This window comes from Heteronotia binoei, chromosome 3, assembly GCF_032191835.1.
Source record: "Heteronotia binoei isolate CCM8104 ecotype False Entrance Well chromosome 3, APGP_CSIRO_Hbin_v1, whole genome shotgun sequence".
Lineage (NCBI taxonomy): Eukaryota > Metazoa > Chordata > Lepidosauria > Squamata > Gekkonidae > Heteronotia > Heteronotia binoei.
Window position 1 is genome coordinate 158,653,972 of NC_083225.1, and position 19,439 is coordinate 158,673,410.

The window sequence follows — 19,439 nt, forward strand, 5'->3', positions numbered from 1 at the left end:
CACGCAGTAGGGCTGCACAAACACAACACTGCTCAATGTTGGAGAGAATGGGGCAACCCCTGTTCATATTCAGAAGAAGAAAAAGAAGAAGAAGTGGAGGAAGAGGAAGAAGTAATTACATTTATATCTTGCGCTTCACTCTGAATTTCAGACTCTCAGAGCGGCTTACAATCTCCTTTACCTTCCTCTCCCACAACAGACACCCTGTGAGCAATGTTCCCTCTAAGCTGTGGATTCTTGTGAGCAAAAATTCTACCTTGTGAGCTACTGGCATTAAAATTGTGAGCTACTGCATAAATTAGCTTGCTCTAGGGCCATTTTTCCTGAGCTGAGACAAAAATGTGTGAGCTGGAGGCTAAAAAATTGTGAGATAGCTTACACTAAGCTTAGAGGGAACATTGCCTGTGAGGTAGGTGGGGGCTGAGAGAACATTCACAGAAGCTGCCCCTTCAAGGACAGCTCTGCAAGAGCTATGGCTGATCCAAGGCCATTCCAGCAGCTGCATGTGGAGGAGTGGGGAATCAAACCCGGTTCTTCCAGATAAGAGTCCGCACACTTAACCACTACACCAAACTGGATCCTCTTTGCTGGACCCCCCTTTGCCAGTTTAATTAAGTAATACTGACAATCATGGGAGATTCAGATCCAAATAATAACTTATCTCTGTCTTGCTTTTGGTAGCCAATTCTGAAAAGTTCCTCCAGCACTGTTTTTGAGGAGAACATGAACGGGTTGCCCCATTCGTTTCAGCATCTTCTCAGTGCAGGTCTCTATGTTCATTGCATGAAGACAAGAATTTAACAAGAGCACATAACATATGCAGGCCATATACAGTTATTACAATGCTTACTGTAGCTCAAATACATCAATCTTAAATACAGTAAATACACTGTTGCTTACTGAATCTCAAATGTCCATCAATAGTGCTTCTCCTTTCTTTTAATAATATAATAAATATCAACTAAAAATGGCTAGTTAGGGACATAAACCCATGTCTTGTGCATTTAGAGTTAACCTGTATATTCTTTGGAACTTCAGGAGAGACACCACAGTGAAGATTTATCACTTGGCATGCTGCCTAGAAACCAGAAATACATGTTGTAAGCTGCCCTGAGCCCGCTTGTGGGATAGGGCATGGTATAAAAAAATTAAATTAAATTAAAGATTAAAGAGACAAGCCTGGTGCCCATTAGGGTCAGCAGACTGATCTGTTAAGGTTGTTATAAGCCCTGAGTAGGTCAAATGGCCAAACTACACAAGAAGTCGAGAGATCCCTGAAGAGGGATCCCTAGGAAACAGCGGTGCTAGGAAGCAGCCCCAATTCAGACTGAGGATGCAGCAATTTTACAAATGTCAAATACATACATACACTCCAAGCTGCTGTTTGTCCTGTTGGAAGACACATACAGATTGCTTCTTTCCCCCCAAGATTGCAAATAACAGACTTTTTTTCATTTAATATGATCTCAAAAATGGCATAGGAGTCCTGCTATCCCCATGGCTGCTAATTACAGCCAAAAACAATGCCAGGAAGATTCATTCATAGATTTTTCAGTGCCTCTGCTACTGTATCGTGCTTTCTAGAGAAGAGTTGCAGCCCAAGTTGTTTAAGAAAACAGCTACTTGTCTAAGCTTCTGAGTACAGTAGCAAATATACAAAATATAGAGAGCCCCTTAAGATACAAGTGAATGTTTGCATGCAAATAGCAGGATTTTTCATCTGATCTCTCCCCCCCACAAAGTACTACTTAAACTTCATGTCTGCATCAAAAACATGTTGCCAATGGGAGTAAGACTGTAGAAACAAAAACCGTCAAATCAAAATGTGTGTGTGGAGTTTCCTGTTTGGCTCGGCCTTAATAACTATGTGCAAGATGGTATATAAAAGTAAACACAGCTCCCTTTCTTTGACCATTTGAGAAGTAATTGGATACCATGCCTGAATAATGTGATAAAGCAGATAATGACTACAAACAAATAATATAAATAATTACTCCTGAAAACACTGAAATAAGGCAGTATGATGCATGGATTCTGCTAATACATATTTGCATAATTAATCGAACAGGGAACACAGTACTGATCCGCACTTGTGCTAAATTACAGCATCTATCTTTGAATCTCTAGGTATGCAGTTTTAATGCTGTCATTTCTACTCTGTTGTATTTATCCCCCATCCACACATCCCAACATAATGCACCATCACCACTAATATCTTATCTTATCATGGAAACTAAACCAAATCTGACCCATGGAAAAACTCATGCCATGTACCTGAAGACAAGAGAGTTTGTTCTTCCAAATCCTAATACAAGTGATTCTGTAATTTCTATGCTTTCAAGTCTCATCAAAGGCACTAACTGCTTTAACAGCACACCAACAGATGGGGTTCCTATAGCCTAAAAAAAAAAAAAGGAAAAAAAAGGATGGACATCATAACTAAAACAACATGAAAGATTATACATTCCAAAGCATGCACAACTCTTTTGTGTTGCTGATGAACTTTTTAAAATGAGCACTTTTACAAGTCATTGGCTTAATAGCCATTAATATAATAGCAGTAATTAAAGATGCTATAAATTTAGACAATCTAAAGAAGCTACACCTGTATAAGCTTTGGCAGTAGAACTGCATCATGTTCCTTTAGATCACACGCTGGTATACTGTTACCTATGTATTTTCACATAATATCATCATTCACTGTCTCTTTGGCTGATGCAAGATGGCTCCTTATCTGTGGGTTGCCTATCTTGGATTACTTTTGGTTCAACGCCAAACAGTTGGATAATGTCCCACATTTCAGGAAATGAGGTGTAAAGGTACGCAATTCTGAAAGGGTACTTGTAGGAATGCTAGACCCTTTTCTAGCATTGAATAATGATGTTCTCTTCTACTTGCTTACTGCAGAAGTTTGTAATCTTCCACATATTTTCGAAAGCAAGAAAAACTACAGAATAGATGCTGAAGCCCTGTTGAGTATATTATCTGTTCCATAGCCTGGGAGTATAATAGTTGCTGAAGGGGGCTGCTGTAACTTCTTCTATCTGCTGTCTTTCTGCAAGATTCTATGGCAAGAAAGATCATAAAGCATTCCATGGGTAATTCTTCCAAGTCAGATAATATCAGGAAATAATTCTGACACCCAACTACAGGACTATGGAATCTTTCTCTATTGATTAATCTAACCCAGACAGCATACTCTCCTTTGAAGAATCTGAAATCAGTGATTTGTGACCTATTAGTACAGGTTTTGGTTTAAATATTTTGCTTAAAATGTTATTGTTTTTAGAAATGATGGAGTGAGTATTAAGGGATCTTGTGGTAGTCCCTTAAATAAAGTTCCATCTTAGGAAATATCCCATCTCAGTAAGCTTTAAGTCCTTTTCACTCATTGGGGAGGGCATAATTGTCAGTATGAGTCACAGAGGTTAGTTCACTTTGACCCAACTAGAGAGACTGGTAGAAAAATCAGATGCCTGTGAGAAGGATCTGGGCTCCCCGAATTCTAAGACCCCTTAGGTTTTGGCCCATTCCCACAAATTTCTTCCTGTTTTATTATGATGATGTTTATGGAGAGAGTGGCATATGTGGATTCAGTTTACTCATGAGTCCAGCAGCTGTGAAGTATGTCTTCTCTGTCTTCTCTTACTGCTTTATTTGCATCAGGTCAGAGGCACCACAGGAAGGGAATACTGCTGAAATGTGCCTTGGAAACAAACAAAAAATGGCAATAGCAGGCAAAATCTTCCTAAGATGACAGATGGTTATGCGACTGACAAAAAGATTTCTAATACAGGAAGCTGAGGAAGATTCTGATATCAAAAGAAATGCCTGATGCAAAAAGCACTTTCTGCTGAAGAGAAAATAACAGGCGGACTGTAGAACGAAGCAGTACTTTCAGCTTTGCCTTTCTGTTATCCTGAGTTCTTATAGCAGCAGCCAACTTGAAAATTCTCTCGAGACAAACATGAAAAATCTGCATTTCTTCACACAGAAAATGCTGGATCCTATGGATGTGACAGGGGAAGCAACTCTCACAAGAAGATCTTTCCTGTCTTCCGTCATCAGTCTCCCCAGATACACCCCAAACTCACTGTTGAGAGTTGGGGAACCTTCACGGGGGTGGGGGGGATTCCATGCAGCAGAAGGATTCAGGAAAACTTGCTTCTCCTTACTCTTGGTATGAATGCAAGCTCAGCTTGAAGCTGTGCTCCCAGAAGACTGAGGAGGTGAGGATTTTGCCCAGTACTTGCTTTGCACAGTAGGCTCCCATGCCACATAATTCATAATCAGTTCTCAAAAGAACTGTCTGGAGCAGTGGTGGCCAAACTGTGGCTCAGGAGCCACATGTGGCTCTTTCACACACATTGTGCGGCTCTCTAAGCCCCCACCGCCCTGTTGGCTGGCTTGGAGAAGGAATTTCTCTCTTTAAATCACTTCTCCAAGCCAGCCAGCATTTAAAGTTAAGTTGCTTTCTTTCCACCTTTCCCCTCCTCTATTTTCCTTCCTTCCTACCTACCTACCTACATCTGACATTCATGTCTTGCAGCTCTCAAACATCTGATGCTTATTCGACATGGCTCTTATGTTAATCAGTTTTGGCCACCCTTGATCTGGAACCACACATGGGCTGTGATGGGTCTCTAACACAGGTCTTGAACATGTTTTATGTGGATTTTCCTGACCTTGTTTCCTGAGAGGTTACAGAAAAACTGGGATTATGGTCAACTTTTAAATTATCTGTACAAGCATATGTAGTTATTTAATATTAATCATTATCAGTTATTTAATATTAAATTTACCTACAGTGAGCCCAGATAAAATCTTGAAAGAGTGACAAAGTTTGTTAAATGAATTTACTGGGAGTGGGGGAAAGATGCCCCCAAGTAAATTTGGTCACTCACTGCTCTAGTGTGCAAGTGGGAAAATAATGTTCTAAATATTAAACTATACTGCAACTAGTTTGAGCCATAGATGGGCCACCAAATCCAAAGACCGTTGAGTAGATACTTGTCAAGACATATTTAAAAACTATTTGTGAATTAAAAGTAAAACTGGCACAGTTACTAGATGAATTTAATTATTTGTTATATATGTGGGATGCTCACAGGTAGAAAACTATCTCCGGATATATCACCTCGAGAGTCTGCCATAAGAAAGCTGGATATACTCCAGAGATTTAATTTAAGGTACCTTGAGAAGCGGAAAAAAGCCAGATTAGACACATTTAAGAAGTTGGTCTGCCTCTGTATGCAGCAGTGCCAGAATTACTGAATGAATATCAAAGGCTTTCTAACTGCATGGTTGTGCCAAAAAGAGATTCTAGGCGATGTAACAAGTTATGAGAGGTTAATGATACCTCACCAGAAATGAAGTGTAAGCCTTAGGGGGGGAAATCATTTTGGATAAAAAAAGGATCAAGGTGATGAGATTGAGAATAATGTGGGGACATTTGATCATGTCTCAGAATCCTCCTTTCCAGTCTGTCCATTATTTAGACAGGACAATGAAATGGTACATGATAGTACTTATCTCCTTGGAGGACAATCAAAATACAAACTACAATGATGGTATTTATTCGTACAGCAAAGCCTCTGCTTTTAAATGTGTGAGAGACATGTGAGAGGCCTAACAATTTTTGTAAAATTCTGTTGTCCCTTTACTATAAGGACTGAAAATAAAGGTACCATTTTTGATCACATACTATACTTTTAAATTATGGCCAAATGATTTCTAAAAGTTTGCAGACTACCACTCCAAGGCTGCAATCCTAAAAACACTTTCCTGGGAGTAAGCCCACTGAGTAAGACAGGACTAATTTCTGAATAAGCCTGTTTAGGATTATGCTTTTCTTCTCACACTATGAGCGCAATCCCAGGGGGGGCGGGGGGGGAAGAAATTCTTTTGGAAGCAGACGAGCCGGTACGTGGGTGCAGGAAGGGTTTCCGCCGATGTACAACTGGCGCTGCCACAGCAGAGGGGAGGTACGTGAGTGGGGGGGCCACCCGAGTGCTGCTTCGCTCGAGGGCAGCAGCGCCTGAGGGCTGGACCCGAGCGTGGGCAGAAGTAAGGCGGAGCGCGGCGTTCAGGCAGAGGAGGGGGTGGAGTTGGGGGCGCGGCCAGGCTTAGGTGGCTTCCTGAGCAGTTTGGCCCATGACATGCCCACCCCCCCAAGAGGTACAACTTTACACCTGCAAAAACGGCAGCGTGCCCCATAGGTACTCGTTGAAACCAAAAACAAAGGTTGCCTCTGCCGCTGCAGAAGCTCGCAAACCCCTTATGGAGTGGCGTGATTGCCTCGCCAATCCCCTCGCACCTCGGGCTGATGAGCCCCCTCCCCAGCACCCAATTGCGGTCTCCCCCTCCTAGAAATACTTCCACTCTGGCCTTGCACAACTCAGTTGTTCAGGAGAGGAGTGCGTGGTGGGCAGCTCTGTCGGTGAGCTCCCGGCCATACAGACTTAGAGTGAGGGACAGGCAGGCACGTTGGTGATGGGTTTTGCACCTCGCAGTTGCTTTGACAGTATCTTTGACTTGCCAGGGGGAGACAGAGGTCTCTCCCCTGGGGCTAACTGCTCTTGTTTCCAGGTCTCCACAGGTTCCGGGCTCCGGAGGCTCTGCATGCGAGGACTGTTGCCCATGGCTGGGTAAGTTCCACTCCCCCCCAGCCTCCCCCTCCCCTTTCCCTCGACTGCTCGGTGTGCGAGTGTCTCTGGCACTTGAACCAGGCAGTGGGCTGTGGCATGGGGCATCTGCTGACCTCGCTCCCCTGTGCTGCTGCCTGCTCCCTTCTCTTGGTCTGCCCTCTGCTGCATTCCCAACCCCTGGCGGGGCACGGTGTGTGTGTTGTAGCTGCCCTGTTGCGGGGAGGTGGGTCAGAGACAGCCCCTTTAAGAGAGCGCCCAGCTGAAACGCAGCCTGCTCTTCCAGCTGCCACCCCTGCAGGTGCTCTTGATCTCTGTCTCTGGTGGGACTCCAACACAGAGCCTTCCACGTGTGCCGCTCCACCGCCCCCCCCCCACTCCCTCAGCTGCTTCTGCCCACTGCTCAGAGCAGAGCCCTGACCATAGCGAGACTGCCCAGTGCGTGCCAGGGGAATTGTTGCACTCTGTTCCGGAAAAATAAAGTCTGAACTGTGCCCTATGTTGTCTCTCCTGCTTGGCATCTGCTGCACGTTCCCGAGGCAAACCCCCCTCTGTCAGTGGCCTCTCCGAGGGAGTGCCTGGGAGAGTGGGCAGACTTGGTTCTTGGGGACGCTGCTCCCCGCATGGCTGGACAGGGGAGGGGGGATGCCGCTCCTCAGCCTGCCTGGGCTGACAACCTACCTGACTGCACAGGGCTGCTGTGTGCTGTGCACACTTGGGTGGGGTTGCTGAAGTGGATGCATGCCCAGTGGCTCGCACTCTGAGTTCTGTGGCCCCCAGGGGAGGTGTTCGTTGCACATAGCGGGGCGGCAGCGGGGCAACACCAGGGGGTGGGGGTGTCTTTTGGAGTTGGTCTGGCTGCTCCCAGACACACATTCCAGCCACTGTCTAGGACAGGGAACTCCTGTACTTGGCACTTCCTGCTTGTCCGCGCATGCCCCTGGCCGCCAGCCTGCCATTGGCAGAGTCTCTGACAGCGGGAGGGAGTGGGAGACATGTGATTCCTGGGCGGAATCACCATGGCGACGGGTTCTCTCTTGCTTATCAGGCCCCTCTTCCCTCTCCCAGTGTGGCGTTCCGTCTCCCCTTTGGAAGCCAAAGAGCGGCGCCGTAGATCCGCCCACGCCCGAGCACCTGCCCGCCACGTATGTCTGGATTGGGCTGCCCAAGAGCTAAGAGCAACATTGCTTTTGTACACCTGACTTCCTTTTGCGTAATTCTTAGTGAATATTCCTTTGTGTTGTTGCATAAACATTCCACCAGTTTTTCTAGTTTGCAGCTAACAGGTCTAATAGTGTATTATGAAAATCCATGAAATTAGAAGATCATGATTATGGTGATATTGGATTTATATCCCGCTCCACTCTGAATCTCAGAGTCGCAGAGTGGCTTACAATCTCTGTTACCTTCCTCCCCCACAACAGACACCCTGTGGGGTAGGTGGGGCTGAGCGAGCTCTCACAGAAGCTGCCCTTTCAAGGACAGCTTTGCAATAGCTATGGCTGACCCAAGGCCACTCCAGCAACTGCAAGTGGAGGAGTGGGAAATCAAATCCGGTTCTCCCAGATAAGAGCCCACACACGTAACCACCACACCAAACGGGCTCAAAATGGTGCAACTGAATCTTCTTAATAATATATTCTGGTAAAATGCATCTATTCAAAGACTAAATTTAACTGTTATATTAAAAATTACAGAAGTTGTAAGATCATGTTTACAATAACAGCAATTTTGGTGAAATATTAAATCACCTTGTTATCATAACTAACTGTACCATCAGGAGTGGTGGCCATGATCTCTGGAGTTGAAACTCGTAAATGTCCAGGACTCATAATACTGGGCTTGGCAACTCCAAAGCAGAGAATAAGGTAGTTTCTCCACAAAGTTACATAATGATCTCCACTGCTAGCTGTACTAGTTTTCTTTGCATTCATGGGGCTGCTGGCAGGGAAAAAACACCAAAAGACGTAAGTTAAAAAATTTTCAGATTTAGAAATTATTTTGTTACATAATTTTTAAAAGAGCAGAAATTGTCACTGTAGCATAAATTCATCATAGCTAAAAATGAAATTGGGCTATTGCAACAAAGACAATTCTTCAGTGTTGCTGAGTCCGTAGTATCACACACAGATTTTATTTTTATAATTCTCAGCAAAAAAAGCTCTGCAAATATTTACTAAAATTATTATTTTACAATTAGAAACAGAAATCTAAGGGACAGACATTTGTCCATATTCACATATGGAAACTATAGTTGAGCAATGACTGCAATGCAAATCTCCCTCTATTAAGCAAAGATCTGAAGAGCAGAGACATGGGGGACAGCCAGCATGTACCATGATAACAATTCCAGGGGAAAAAAATAAGTGATGTCACTTTGATCAAGGTTATGCTGGCAACACTGTGATAAAAACAAAGCATTTCTGGCAATTTGTAGATTGACATGATACTGCATTCAAGTTTTCCCTGGAAGTGACATCATCCTGTGTGCGATTTCAGCAGGGGTGTGTGTCTTTCACCACCACTCAGAGTGGTAGGAGGCAATGGAGGTTGCTGGCAGAAGGTCTCCAGCTACAGTGGCAATCCTACTCTCTATACTGGAACATGCAAATTCACAAATTGTAATTCATATTATCAAAGACTGACAAGTTTATTACAACAATATAAACCTAGATCAAAATATGCAACAAAAAAGTGGTCAAACAATAAGCAATGAAGTAATAGTAGGACTTACTTTGGATCAACCAAGGGCATGACCAGTTGTAACCTTGTAAAGGCGTAAGGCCAAGCATAGCTAAGTGCAGTAGGGCAATGCTTTGGTAAGTTCTCTTGTCTTAGAAAACTGAAAAGGCAAAGAACCCATGGATCTTTGACCGACTGTGCAAAAATCCATACATGGGAAGGGCTTTTTACATCATAGTGACTATTGACAAGCACTGCATTCCATTCCACCAACCACTGTAGGTCCACATTATGTGTTAATGGTAATGTTGTCTGTGGAAAGAAGTAAAACAACACCCCCCCCCAAACACAATTATTGAAGTACTTCAGAGATCTGCATTTCTTTACTGTTTCAATAAGCTTCCCTTCTACATGTCTAAGCCTGGTGCTTGTTATAGTTCCAAGTGAAAATGCAATACATTTTGCCAACCTAGCAGTGCTCCAGTTCAGTGCTCATATGCTCATATATTTGGGAAACTTGAAATTTTTTGGCTCTATTACAGTCATAGGAGAATCAAGCTGGGGGCATCTCGGGCTCTGGGGGAGCTGTTTTTTGAGGCAGAGGAACCAAATTTGGTGAGAGCCAGTTTGGTGTAGTGGTTAAGTGTGCGGACTCTTATCTGGGAGAACCCAGTTTGATTCCCCACTCCTCCACTTGCACCTGCTAGAATGGCCTTGGGTCAGCCATAGCTCTGGCAGAGGTTGTCCTTGAAAGGGCAGCTGCTGTGAGAGCCCTCTCAGCCCCACCCACCTTGGAGGGTGTCTGTTGTAGGGGAGGAAGGTAAAGGAGATTGTGAGCCGCTCTGAGACTCTTCGGAGTGGAGGGCGGGATATAAATCCAATATCTTCTTCAAATTTGCAGCATAGTTGCTGATGCCTCTCCTTGAAAACCCCTGGTCTCAAAAAGATTGCTCAGATTTAGCTGAACGCACACCCCTATAAAGGTAAAGCACCCTTTACAGAAACCTGTCCAAGCCTTCTTTGAAAATGTGGGTGTTTTATAACAGCTTAAGGCAGTTTTGCTACATCTCACCAGATCATGTTTTGATTAGAAAGTTTCTGATAACATTTCAGCTAATTCACACTGTCATTATGTACAGCATTCATAGGTATATAGTTCCAAAAAGAAATGCAGGCAGCTGCAATTTCCTCCAGACTATCGTCCCCTCTCCTCATAAGATTCTGGCATGTTTCCTAGGGGGACAGAAGGTTCTCACTTTTGGAAAGCTGTCACTGATTTTATTAGCAACTGTGTCTTAGGATCCAAATTAACAAGGCATTTTTTAAAGTGCTCTGCTTAATAGGAACTGTTTGAAGTACATTCTTAAGTAAATGACAGAACCAAGATTTTAGTGTTATAATCTCTGCTTCCTGTTGTCAAGTACTGCTCTGCTTCCTGAAGCCGTGACTGTTTAACTATTTAACTCTTTTTCTTTTAAAGAAATAGTGAGGCTAAAACCTGTAAATCTCCCAGATTAAACAATCTAAATAATTAATTTGGGTTGAGAATAGTTTTTGTGCAATATGTAATTATGCTTTAAGACAATTTGGAGGGGAAAATTGCAAACAAGATTACAAAGGAAAGGTTAAACCAATTCAATACCAGAAAAACAAATAAAAAGTCTGCCCTCTGAAGGAATCTAAAGGAACCAACCCCCCATCAGTCACTGTGAATATATAAACAATATATTATATTTCCTCAAAATGACTGATGTTACATTATAGGATAATCAAACCCATAAAACATATAGAAGGTAAAATAGATTATATGGATTATCAAACGACCAAAATAGAAAACATGATGCCATTGTCCTCAAGTCCATAAAAACCTATGACTCTTGTCTGTTCAGCAGAAGTATATTACCAACTGCAATATGATTTGCTGATACTGTCTGCTTATACCAGTACAGCTACAATTTCAGGCAAAAATACTGAAATATTAACAGTGAAGAAGAAGATATTGGATTTATATCCGAATCTCAGAGCGGCTCACAATCTCCTTTATCTTCCTCCCCCACAACAGACACCCTGTGAGGTGGGTGGGGCTGAGAGGGTTCTCACAGCAACTGATCTTTCAAGGACAACTCCTACAAGAGCTATGGCTGACCCAAAGCCATTCCAGCAGCTGCAAGTGGAGGAGTGGGGAATCAAACCTGGTTCTCCCACGTAAGAGTCCATGCACTTAACCACTACACCAAACTGGCTCTCTACACCAAACAGGCAGTGGATTCCTGAAGACTGTTTTTCATTGAGTAATAAAATGTCATGCCTAAAGCAAATTTTTTTGAACATATGTATGCTTTTTGTCTCAAACTACCAAAACATGTTTGAACTCTGCACAGATTTTCTATATTTAGCATATACACAAACAGAAGAATCCATGGACAATGAAAAGGTACTTACTGAATCAGAAACAGCAACATGAATGAAACTTTCCAGAATAGAAGAACTTAGCTGGTCCATGACGTCAATCATAGGCCTATCATCATCCTGTACATATGAAGATAGCAACAATTAAGAGTGTGTTACCTTAGCAAACGCAGCTGAAATTCTAATGGCACCTTAAAGTTTCACAACTTTTATGTGGTGTAAGCTTTCATGGGGAAAATTCTACTTTACAGTAAAGATGATGGCTACACACACAAATACACAGAGGAAAAGTTGTGATATGAAATCAGTCCTAGCTGTCTGCTGGTTCTAAATGAAAGTGATTGCATCTCCACTACATCTGCATGAACAAGACAGAGTACAAAGCATTTCTTTTGACACAGTTTCAAAACTAAATTAAATTATCATGAAATAATTATAAACTTCTGTTTTACATTCCATTTTTTAATTATTTCATTAAAAATTGTATTAATGTGCTATATGGTGCTGCCGCCATTGCACAACTGCAAAGTGGAACTGCTCTCAGAACTTTTTCTACTCTGCTCATTAATTGCTGTACCCAACTCAGTGTATTCCTGGGTGATTCTGCTCCACAGGCCGTGTGTGTGTGTATGCGCACGCACACGCATATGCACATGCATGCATGTGTGTGAACTGCTGTTAAGTCACTTCTGACTTATGGCAATCCTAAAAACTTCCAAAACATCTTATCATTAACAGTCTTAGATCTTGCAAACTGAGGGCTATGTCTTTCTTACTGAGTCAATCTATCTCATGTTGGGTTTTCCTATTTTCCTGCTGTCTTCATCTTTTCCTAGCATTGTCTTTTCGAGTGAGTCTTGTCTTCTCACATGTGTTCAAAATATGATAGCCTCAGTTCAATCATTTCAGCTTCTAGGGAGAGCTCAGGCTTGATTCAAGCCAAGTGGTCTACCAGAATTCTCACCTACACAAAAGAATTTGTCATTCAAATGCTGAAGGAATGTTTTTTTCATTTCCCGGATGATGGAAATGTCAAAGGTGCATCCTTACACTGTCAAAGTGAATCCTTAGCCCAATCGTGTTTGGCCAGACCCCCTCTTATATATTTCATGTAATATTTAACCCATCAATATAATTTCAGTGGATTTCAAGACTGTTTCACAAATTATAACTTTGAGAAGACTTAGGTCCGGCAATGAGTGTGTGTGCCCAAAATATCAGCTTTATGTAACTACCATAGGCAACGGGTCAGCATTAAGTTAATTACTGGATTTAGAGCAATGTTTGAGGAACAGAAGCCAATCAGAAAATTACATAAGGCATCTTGTAGCAAAGAGCTGAAAAGTAGTCTAATGTTTACTAAAGCAGTAAAAAGTAGCCCAATGTTTACTAAATTCCAGTAGAATGAATATTCGTGTTCTGCACTTAGCGACTAAGCTGAACTGTTCAACCAGGAATATGCTTTGTACTTGACAAAAAAACCCTGTTTTGTTTACCATGCAAAAGAAAATGCAATGCATTTAATTTTTGTATTATGTATCACACCCATCTATAGGGGCAAATCTTACCAGCTAATCTGATCATCACAATAAATAAAACCCTACTCTTTAGTTCCAAAATTACAAAAGATATTAGCTTAGTCATTAGAGAACCAATCCTATGGCATTTCTTTACTTGAAGTAACCATAGCATAGATGTCCCAGGCACTGAGACAGGAAAGATGATTTCCAATAATGCCGGAATATATAACCTTTCAAGTGACATAGCCTTATTCTTTCTAATGTGAAGTTCTGCGGGGTTTAAATGCCTGGTGAATGTCACCAAAAGATGCTCACTTAGATGGAAGAATCAGTTTACCTATTCTGAATGCAGTCTACCTGACAACCAATGCACATAATCCTACTAAAATAAATGGAAAATTATGTAGTATGGAAGAATGCACCATTTGTACCTTTCATTTACAAACTGGACAAATGCTGGTAAAGAAACTGGAGTACCAATCAAAGAAAACCCATCTCTTTCCACAAGTAAGATTCAAGTAATATTTAGATTTACCCAGTCCATAAATTTGTTAATCCTACTGTGATCATACAAATAAAATCTAAGGAAACAAATAATCCAATCCTATGGTAGCATGCTTAGAAACAAGTCTCTCTGACTTTATTGGAGAATTACAAGTGCACATCTGTAGTCAAGATATCAACCCCCTCCCCAAGCTAATACAGCAAAATAAGTTGGATTTTAAAACTAGAATTATTTGGGAAACTTGAATTTGATATACAAAGAATGAAAGCCATACCTCTGCTTGCCCCAGTGCAAGAAATAAAGCACGTATCTCTCTGAGGATTAAAACTGCCAGTTTACGTGTAGCAACCTGGAAGCTGCAGAGTAATACTAATGCAAAACCTTCAACGGCATGTAGGACATTAGAGTAAGAACTTCTCTCTGTTTGTGTTCTATGACTGGATCCATTTGGTATCAGCTGCAAAACAAGGTACTTGTTTAGAGTGCTGCCCTAATCCACAGCTTCATAGAACTCACTATAGTCTAGAAAACAGTAAATGTTTCTTTTTAAAACTGATCAATGAACATGAAATAACATACACAAAGGAAATCTATTCTTGGGCTTCTACACTCAGTAGTATCACTTACACTTCTGACAGCTAAATATATTTCTAGGAACTTAAATTCAAGGCTAATTTCATTCTTAAAAACCTTAAAAGGATTACATTTTAGTGTATGTAATCTTAGGAACAGTAGAAGAATCCCATCAGATCAGATTATAGGGCCATCTAATCCAGTATACAGTTATCCACAATGATCAACCAAACAAGTCTACAAAACAGGCATGAAGGCAACAGCAATCCTTTATTACTACTGATTGCCTTTTCCAAAGCAATATTTAGAAGAACACACAATTCCTGTCAGGTATCTCTGTGCTTCTGCATGAATCACTGTTCTGGCCATGGAACAATGTATATATACCCAGCCTCCAGACTCATGCAGAGAATGACCAGGCTTCAAAAGAAAGCCTGTAATTCTGCTTTGTCTCTGCATCAAGAGTGAATGAATTATCCAATTCCTGCTGCAGAGACAAGGCAAAATTCATCACATACAGAAAAGTTCAAATGGAAGAATACAAGCCACGACAATGAATCATACAGAGACACAATGAAAGATCTCCTCTGAGAGCAGGCAGTTCTGCTTCTTCTCTATATCAAGAGTATATTAGCTTTAGGGTTTGTAGAATCTTTCGGGCTCAAGTGCCGTGTTCTACTGGAGAAAGTTTTCCTTCCAGACGTTTCGTTCTCAGCTGCGGAGAACATCCTCAGTGGCGTTGCAGCCGGAGCAGGCGCTCTGACCTTCTTGGCTGCTGTGCATTGAGTGGGGCCAGGGCTGCTGGGGAGCTGCTATTTATAGGCTGGAGGGGGTGTGATGAAAGGGCAATTGGTTTGTGGATGTGCCCATTGTTTGGTGGGCTAGTATATTATCTAGTCACACTGTGGAAGAGACAAGGCAGAATTAGCAGACCATAGCAGAGATTGAAATGGAAAGAGGGAATGCCAAAACAGTGAATCATGCAGAGATACAGGGTGAAAAACGAAAGGCTTCCCACTTTATTCTAGATTTCTCTAAGATCGGCAATATTCAAACAATATTCAAATGAATGCCTGCCCTTAAAGTCTCATACCCTCCTCCCATTAAAGGGGCCCTTCCCACCACCACTGAAAAGGACACATTGCAAAGATAAATTGTTTTGAGCAAATACAAGAGAAGTAAGAGGTTCATTATTTATATTTCGTATATTTGAATGCTTTTACCATTGCATATAATTTATGATGCTGCCCAAAACATTTACACCATGATCTCCATCTTTGTACTGTAAGATATTGCTCCTGCAACCACAAAGGTTGTCTACTTATAGAACAGATACAAGTACAAGCACAAACTGCGGATTACAGTGCTAATGGAACTCAAAAAGACACTTGCGTTGTTATGCACAACAGAGATGAAGCATGTCCATTATAGACCTAGCTAGAACTTTATTACTAAAGGCCTCTTTATGCAATGGGCATCACTCTCCAGCCCTGGTATATGAATTCAGGGGTACAGAATAATATTGGTCCATATATAAGGCCTAAACCTTCTTGGATTTAAGAAGATAATGACAACTACAATGCAAGTCAAGAAAATAACACAACAATTTACAGAAATGTTCTGTTAATGTTCTGAAGTGTCATCTCTACTTTTGGAATCTCACCTCTGATGACCTGCCTTTTGCATGTTCACTGGCTTTCCCTGGAGTGTGTATTAAAAGTTTCCATTGTGTTAGCAACTGTAACAGTAATTTCAAGGAGGTGTCCAAGAGGCTATGATGTGTATCGTTCACTTCACGTAGCAGGAAATTTGTAAAGCCAAAAAGCACGTCCTCTCTCCAATCGACAAAGTCAACTAGAAGGCCCTGCAGCGAATTTTGAGAAATGTGCCGAAGTTCATCATCCATGTGGATTGACAGCCTGTTTAAAAATAAAGTGAGTATGAAAAGTCATGAGCAATTAATTACCCAAGTACCTTTTGCGGGGTAGCCATTTTGGTTTGCAGCAGAAGACCTAGAGTAAATTCCAGTGGCACCTTGAAGACCAACAAGAATTCCATCTTTTGAAAATCAAAGTTCTCTTCATCAGATAAAAGACAAAGGGATCTTGTATCTGATGAAGGGAGCTTTGACTCTCAAAAGCTTATACTGCAGAAAACTTATTAGTCTTTAAGGTGCTACTAGACTCAACTCTGCCCAGACTATCCAAGCGTTAATTTAAGCGACATTTCATAATTTTATTCTTGTTAACATGTTATCTCTTGTAATAGCAGACACTCAGTATACATTTATTTTATACATTTCAGTTTCTTTTATATTAATTTAATTTTAATTAAGAAGCTTTCAAATCTATTCCTCAAAAATAAACAGCTCTAAAAACAAAAAACCCCAATCAATGCAAAAATTAATGAACTGAAAACAACACTTTTGCAGTTCTGAAGGCAATTATTGTTAGTGGTTTATTACACATTCCTGCTTAAACATGTATATTATGAAACAAAGCAGAAGAGCTAAACAGCTTTAGTCGTTTGATTACTGAATTGCGGAAGCTTACATGAACACTGACAAGTAACAACTTCATACCACAAACTATAGACCAGCAATTTCACAGAATTTGCCATTAATAATCATTAGTGAAGGTGGCAATCCTCACTCCATATCATACAAATTGTCTTAGGGTTGTTGTTTTTTTGTGGGGTGGTGGTGGTATTAAAGTTTGTCTTTTGTCAAATAACATGACCTAAGTTCTGTCTTAAGTTTAGAAGGTGAAAGTTCCTTTCATGTGGGAGAAGCAAGCTTCCTGTTCTTCCTTACAGCATAGTAACAATACTGAGTGTGGATGGAATGCTTACATAGGTGTTATATCCCTGCTCCACACCGCTAATTTTCTTCTGCTGATTTAATTTATCTAAAGCTAAACCTGATTACTGGCAATGTCAGCTCATGTACCAGACTCTTTCCAGCACATCAAATTTTATTGAGCTGTACACGTGTGCACAGTTGTAAAAAATTCAGCATTTGTTAACAAAAAAATCCCAAAATCCAATCCTACAATTATCAAAGAAAACAAGCCTTTGAGGAGACACATGCAAAAACTGATACTGACATAATTAGGGATAAACCTGAATGAAATGGAACAACAAATTATGCCTTTCTCTGTAACTTGGCTTACTAGAAGAGGCACCATACAAATCATGACCGAATGTTACAGCAAACAGTTATCTTCTTTTTTAGGCTTATTCAGATAGGAAAAGTCCAAAGAGAAAGCTAATGTTTGTCTTTTTGCACTTTAGTCCATGTAGACTGAAACTTCCGTTGGGAATTTGCAATAAAGGAATCTGTTGAAATTTGACAGCTGCCTTAAATGTTCATCCAGCTGCTTAGGTAGAGATTCTTGCTGGGAACTGCCAAAAGACTGCCAAATACCATGCACATGATGTTTCACACTGAACTGTGACTAGAATAATCTATTTGCATGGGCACTCACTCTTGTCTTTGAAGTAAGAGGAAACCTTATTAGCAGACCAGTGCCAGAAGGATCACAAAGGAATGCAGCAGGCTCTTCACACTAGCCTTGTAATTTGGAAAGACTGTCTTCCCAAAAATGGCCATTTAAATTTTGACCCATACAATTTCACAGAATGCCTACTTTCTACAGCTCAAACAAACCAAATGCACTAAAGCAGATGATGGACCCAAAAGTCAACTATTCACAAAGTGATCACTTCTTGCAGATCCAAGCAAGCTGCAAACACAGGAAGTTTATCCAGGAATGAATGGGCTGACACAAATGACTGGAAGGCTGCATTTGGCTTGGTGTGTCACAAATTAGTACTGCTGAACTAGTACATAAGGTAGGAACACATCAAAGTGTGGCAGTTGCCTAACAACAGGACTTTTCATAAGGGTGCATTTCCTCAGATAATATCTGAGATGGAGGCAAAAGATCTATGAAGCTCAAGATGTATCCTTTTTTGCCCTAATCTTTCCCTTCCTCTTCTCCCTGAGTTTGATGATCCCTCCCCATTTTCAATTGGGTTGCAATGTCCTTGAAGAAGGAACTCTGGTGTTTTGTTGTTTTGCTTAAGTATCTGCTCTGTTAAGCATCATTCACACTGACAGCACTACATACAACAATATGGCTAGGATTCAAAGACAGTGAAACTAGTTTCTTAAATCTACGTGTGCCTTAGATTTGTTTTTCTCCAACAGCAACACAGGCATACCTAACACAAACATCTTTCAGAAACAAGATAGACACTAGTGACTGGAAAATCCTCTCCCACTCAAACAGGAAGTTAAAAGCAACACAACTGTTCACTGTTATCTATAGTTCTTTCAAGGGGCTGAACTACATATCATGTAGGAGAACCACGATCAGATTTCCTGACTTCTTTAATGTTAAAAAGTAACTCCGAGGTAATCCATTCTGAATTGAGGCTATGGGGGAGGGAGAATGTATTATGTGGCATTTTCTGACAGAAACTCTCCTCCACCCTCAGCTGACAGGCCCTCATACTGAACTGCACACATTTTTTCTACCTTGGAATCAGTGAGTGTTTTGTGTTCATGTGTGTGAGAGAGATACTTTCAGCAGCCCACCATAGGTACTTTAATATTAAAAATAAGTTGGAGGGATTTCCCACATAATGTACCATTTTTGCTTCACAGTTACAGCAACTAGAAAAAATTTACAACTAGCACAGCTGACTAGTCTTTCAAGGTTAAGACAGTTTACCTTGACAGCAAGTCAATAAGCTCTAGTTTAGACATTCCATCAGGAAGGAGACGTGGGATAGCAGCAACACAAGTCCTAAACAGGTCAATTTTGGGCTTTCTTTCACCACTGAAAAAGAGGAAGAGAATTTGTTCATCACTAGATAATGCCCAAATATGACAAAGAAACATATACAAGACAGCAAGATCACATGCTTTTGAGGTTTTTTACAGAGGACCAAATTCTCATATATGGAGGGGGTTTTTGCTATTGTCTTCTTCTTAGTTATATTGCTTATATGCTACTACTTTTGCTGGGTTTATTGAAGTCTTTTACAGTAGTTTTAATCTTTGTACAAACCTTGAGAGTCATAATAATTTAATGTGATCTA

The 19,439-nt window shown here is 41.1% G+C and overlaps 1 protein-coding gene across 2 annotated transcripts in view; it reads right to left on the reverse strand.

The window, feature by feature from the left end:
• The window catches only part of FRY (FRY microtubule binding protein), a 225,217-nt gene that overhangs the window by 86,733 nt on the left and 119,045 nt on the right, over positions 1 to 19,439 (reverse strand). For both annotated transcript variants that reach the window (XM_060234716.1, XM_060234717.1), the window contains exons 17-23: positions 19,070 to 19,177; positions 15,997 to 16,252; positions 14,035 to 14,217; positions 11,769 to 11,855; positions 9,379 to 9,638; positions 8,396 to 8,585; positions 2,275 to 2,399 (exon numbers count right to left, since the gene is read on the reverse strand). In XM_060234716.1, the coding sequence (XP_060090699.1) occupies positions 2,275 to 2,399; positions 8,396 to 8,585; positions 9,379 to 9,638; positions 11,769 to 11,855; positions 14,035 to 14,217; positions 15,997 to 16,252; positions 19,070 to 19,177 (1,209 nt within the window). The remainder of the gene's footprint in view (positions 1 to 2,274; positions 2,400 to 8,395; positions 8,586 to 9,378; positions 9,639 to 11,768; positions 11,856 to 14,034; positions 14,218 to 15,996; positions 16,253 to 19,069; positions 19,178 to 19,439) is intronic.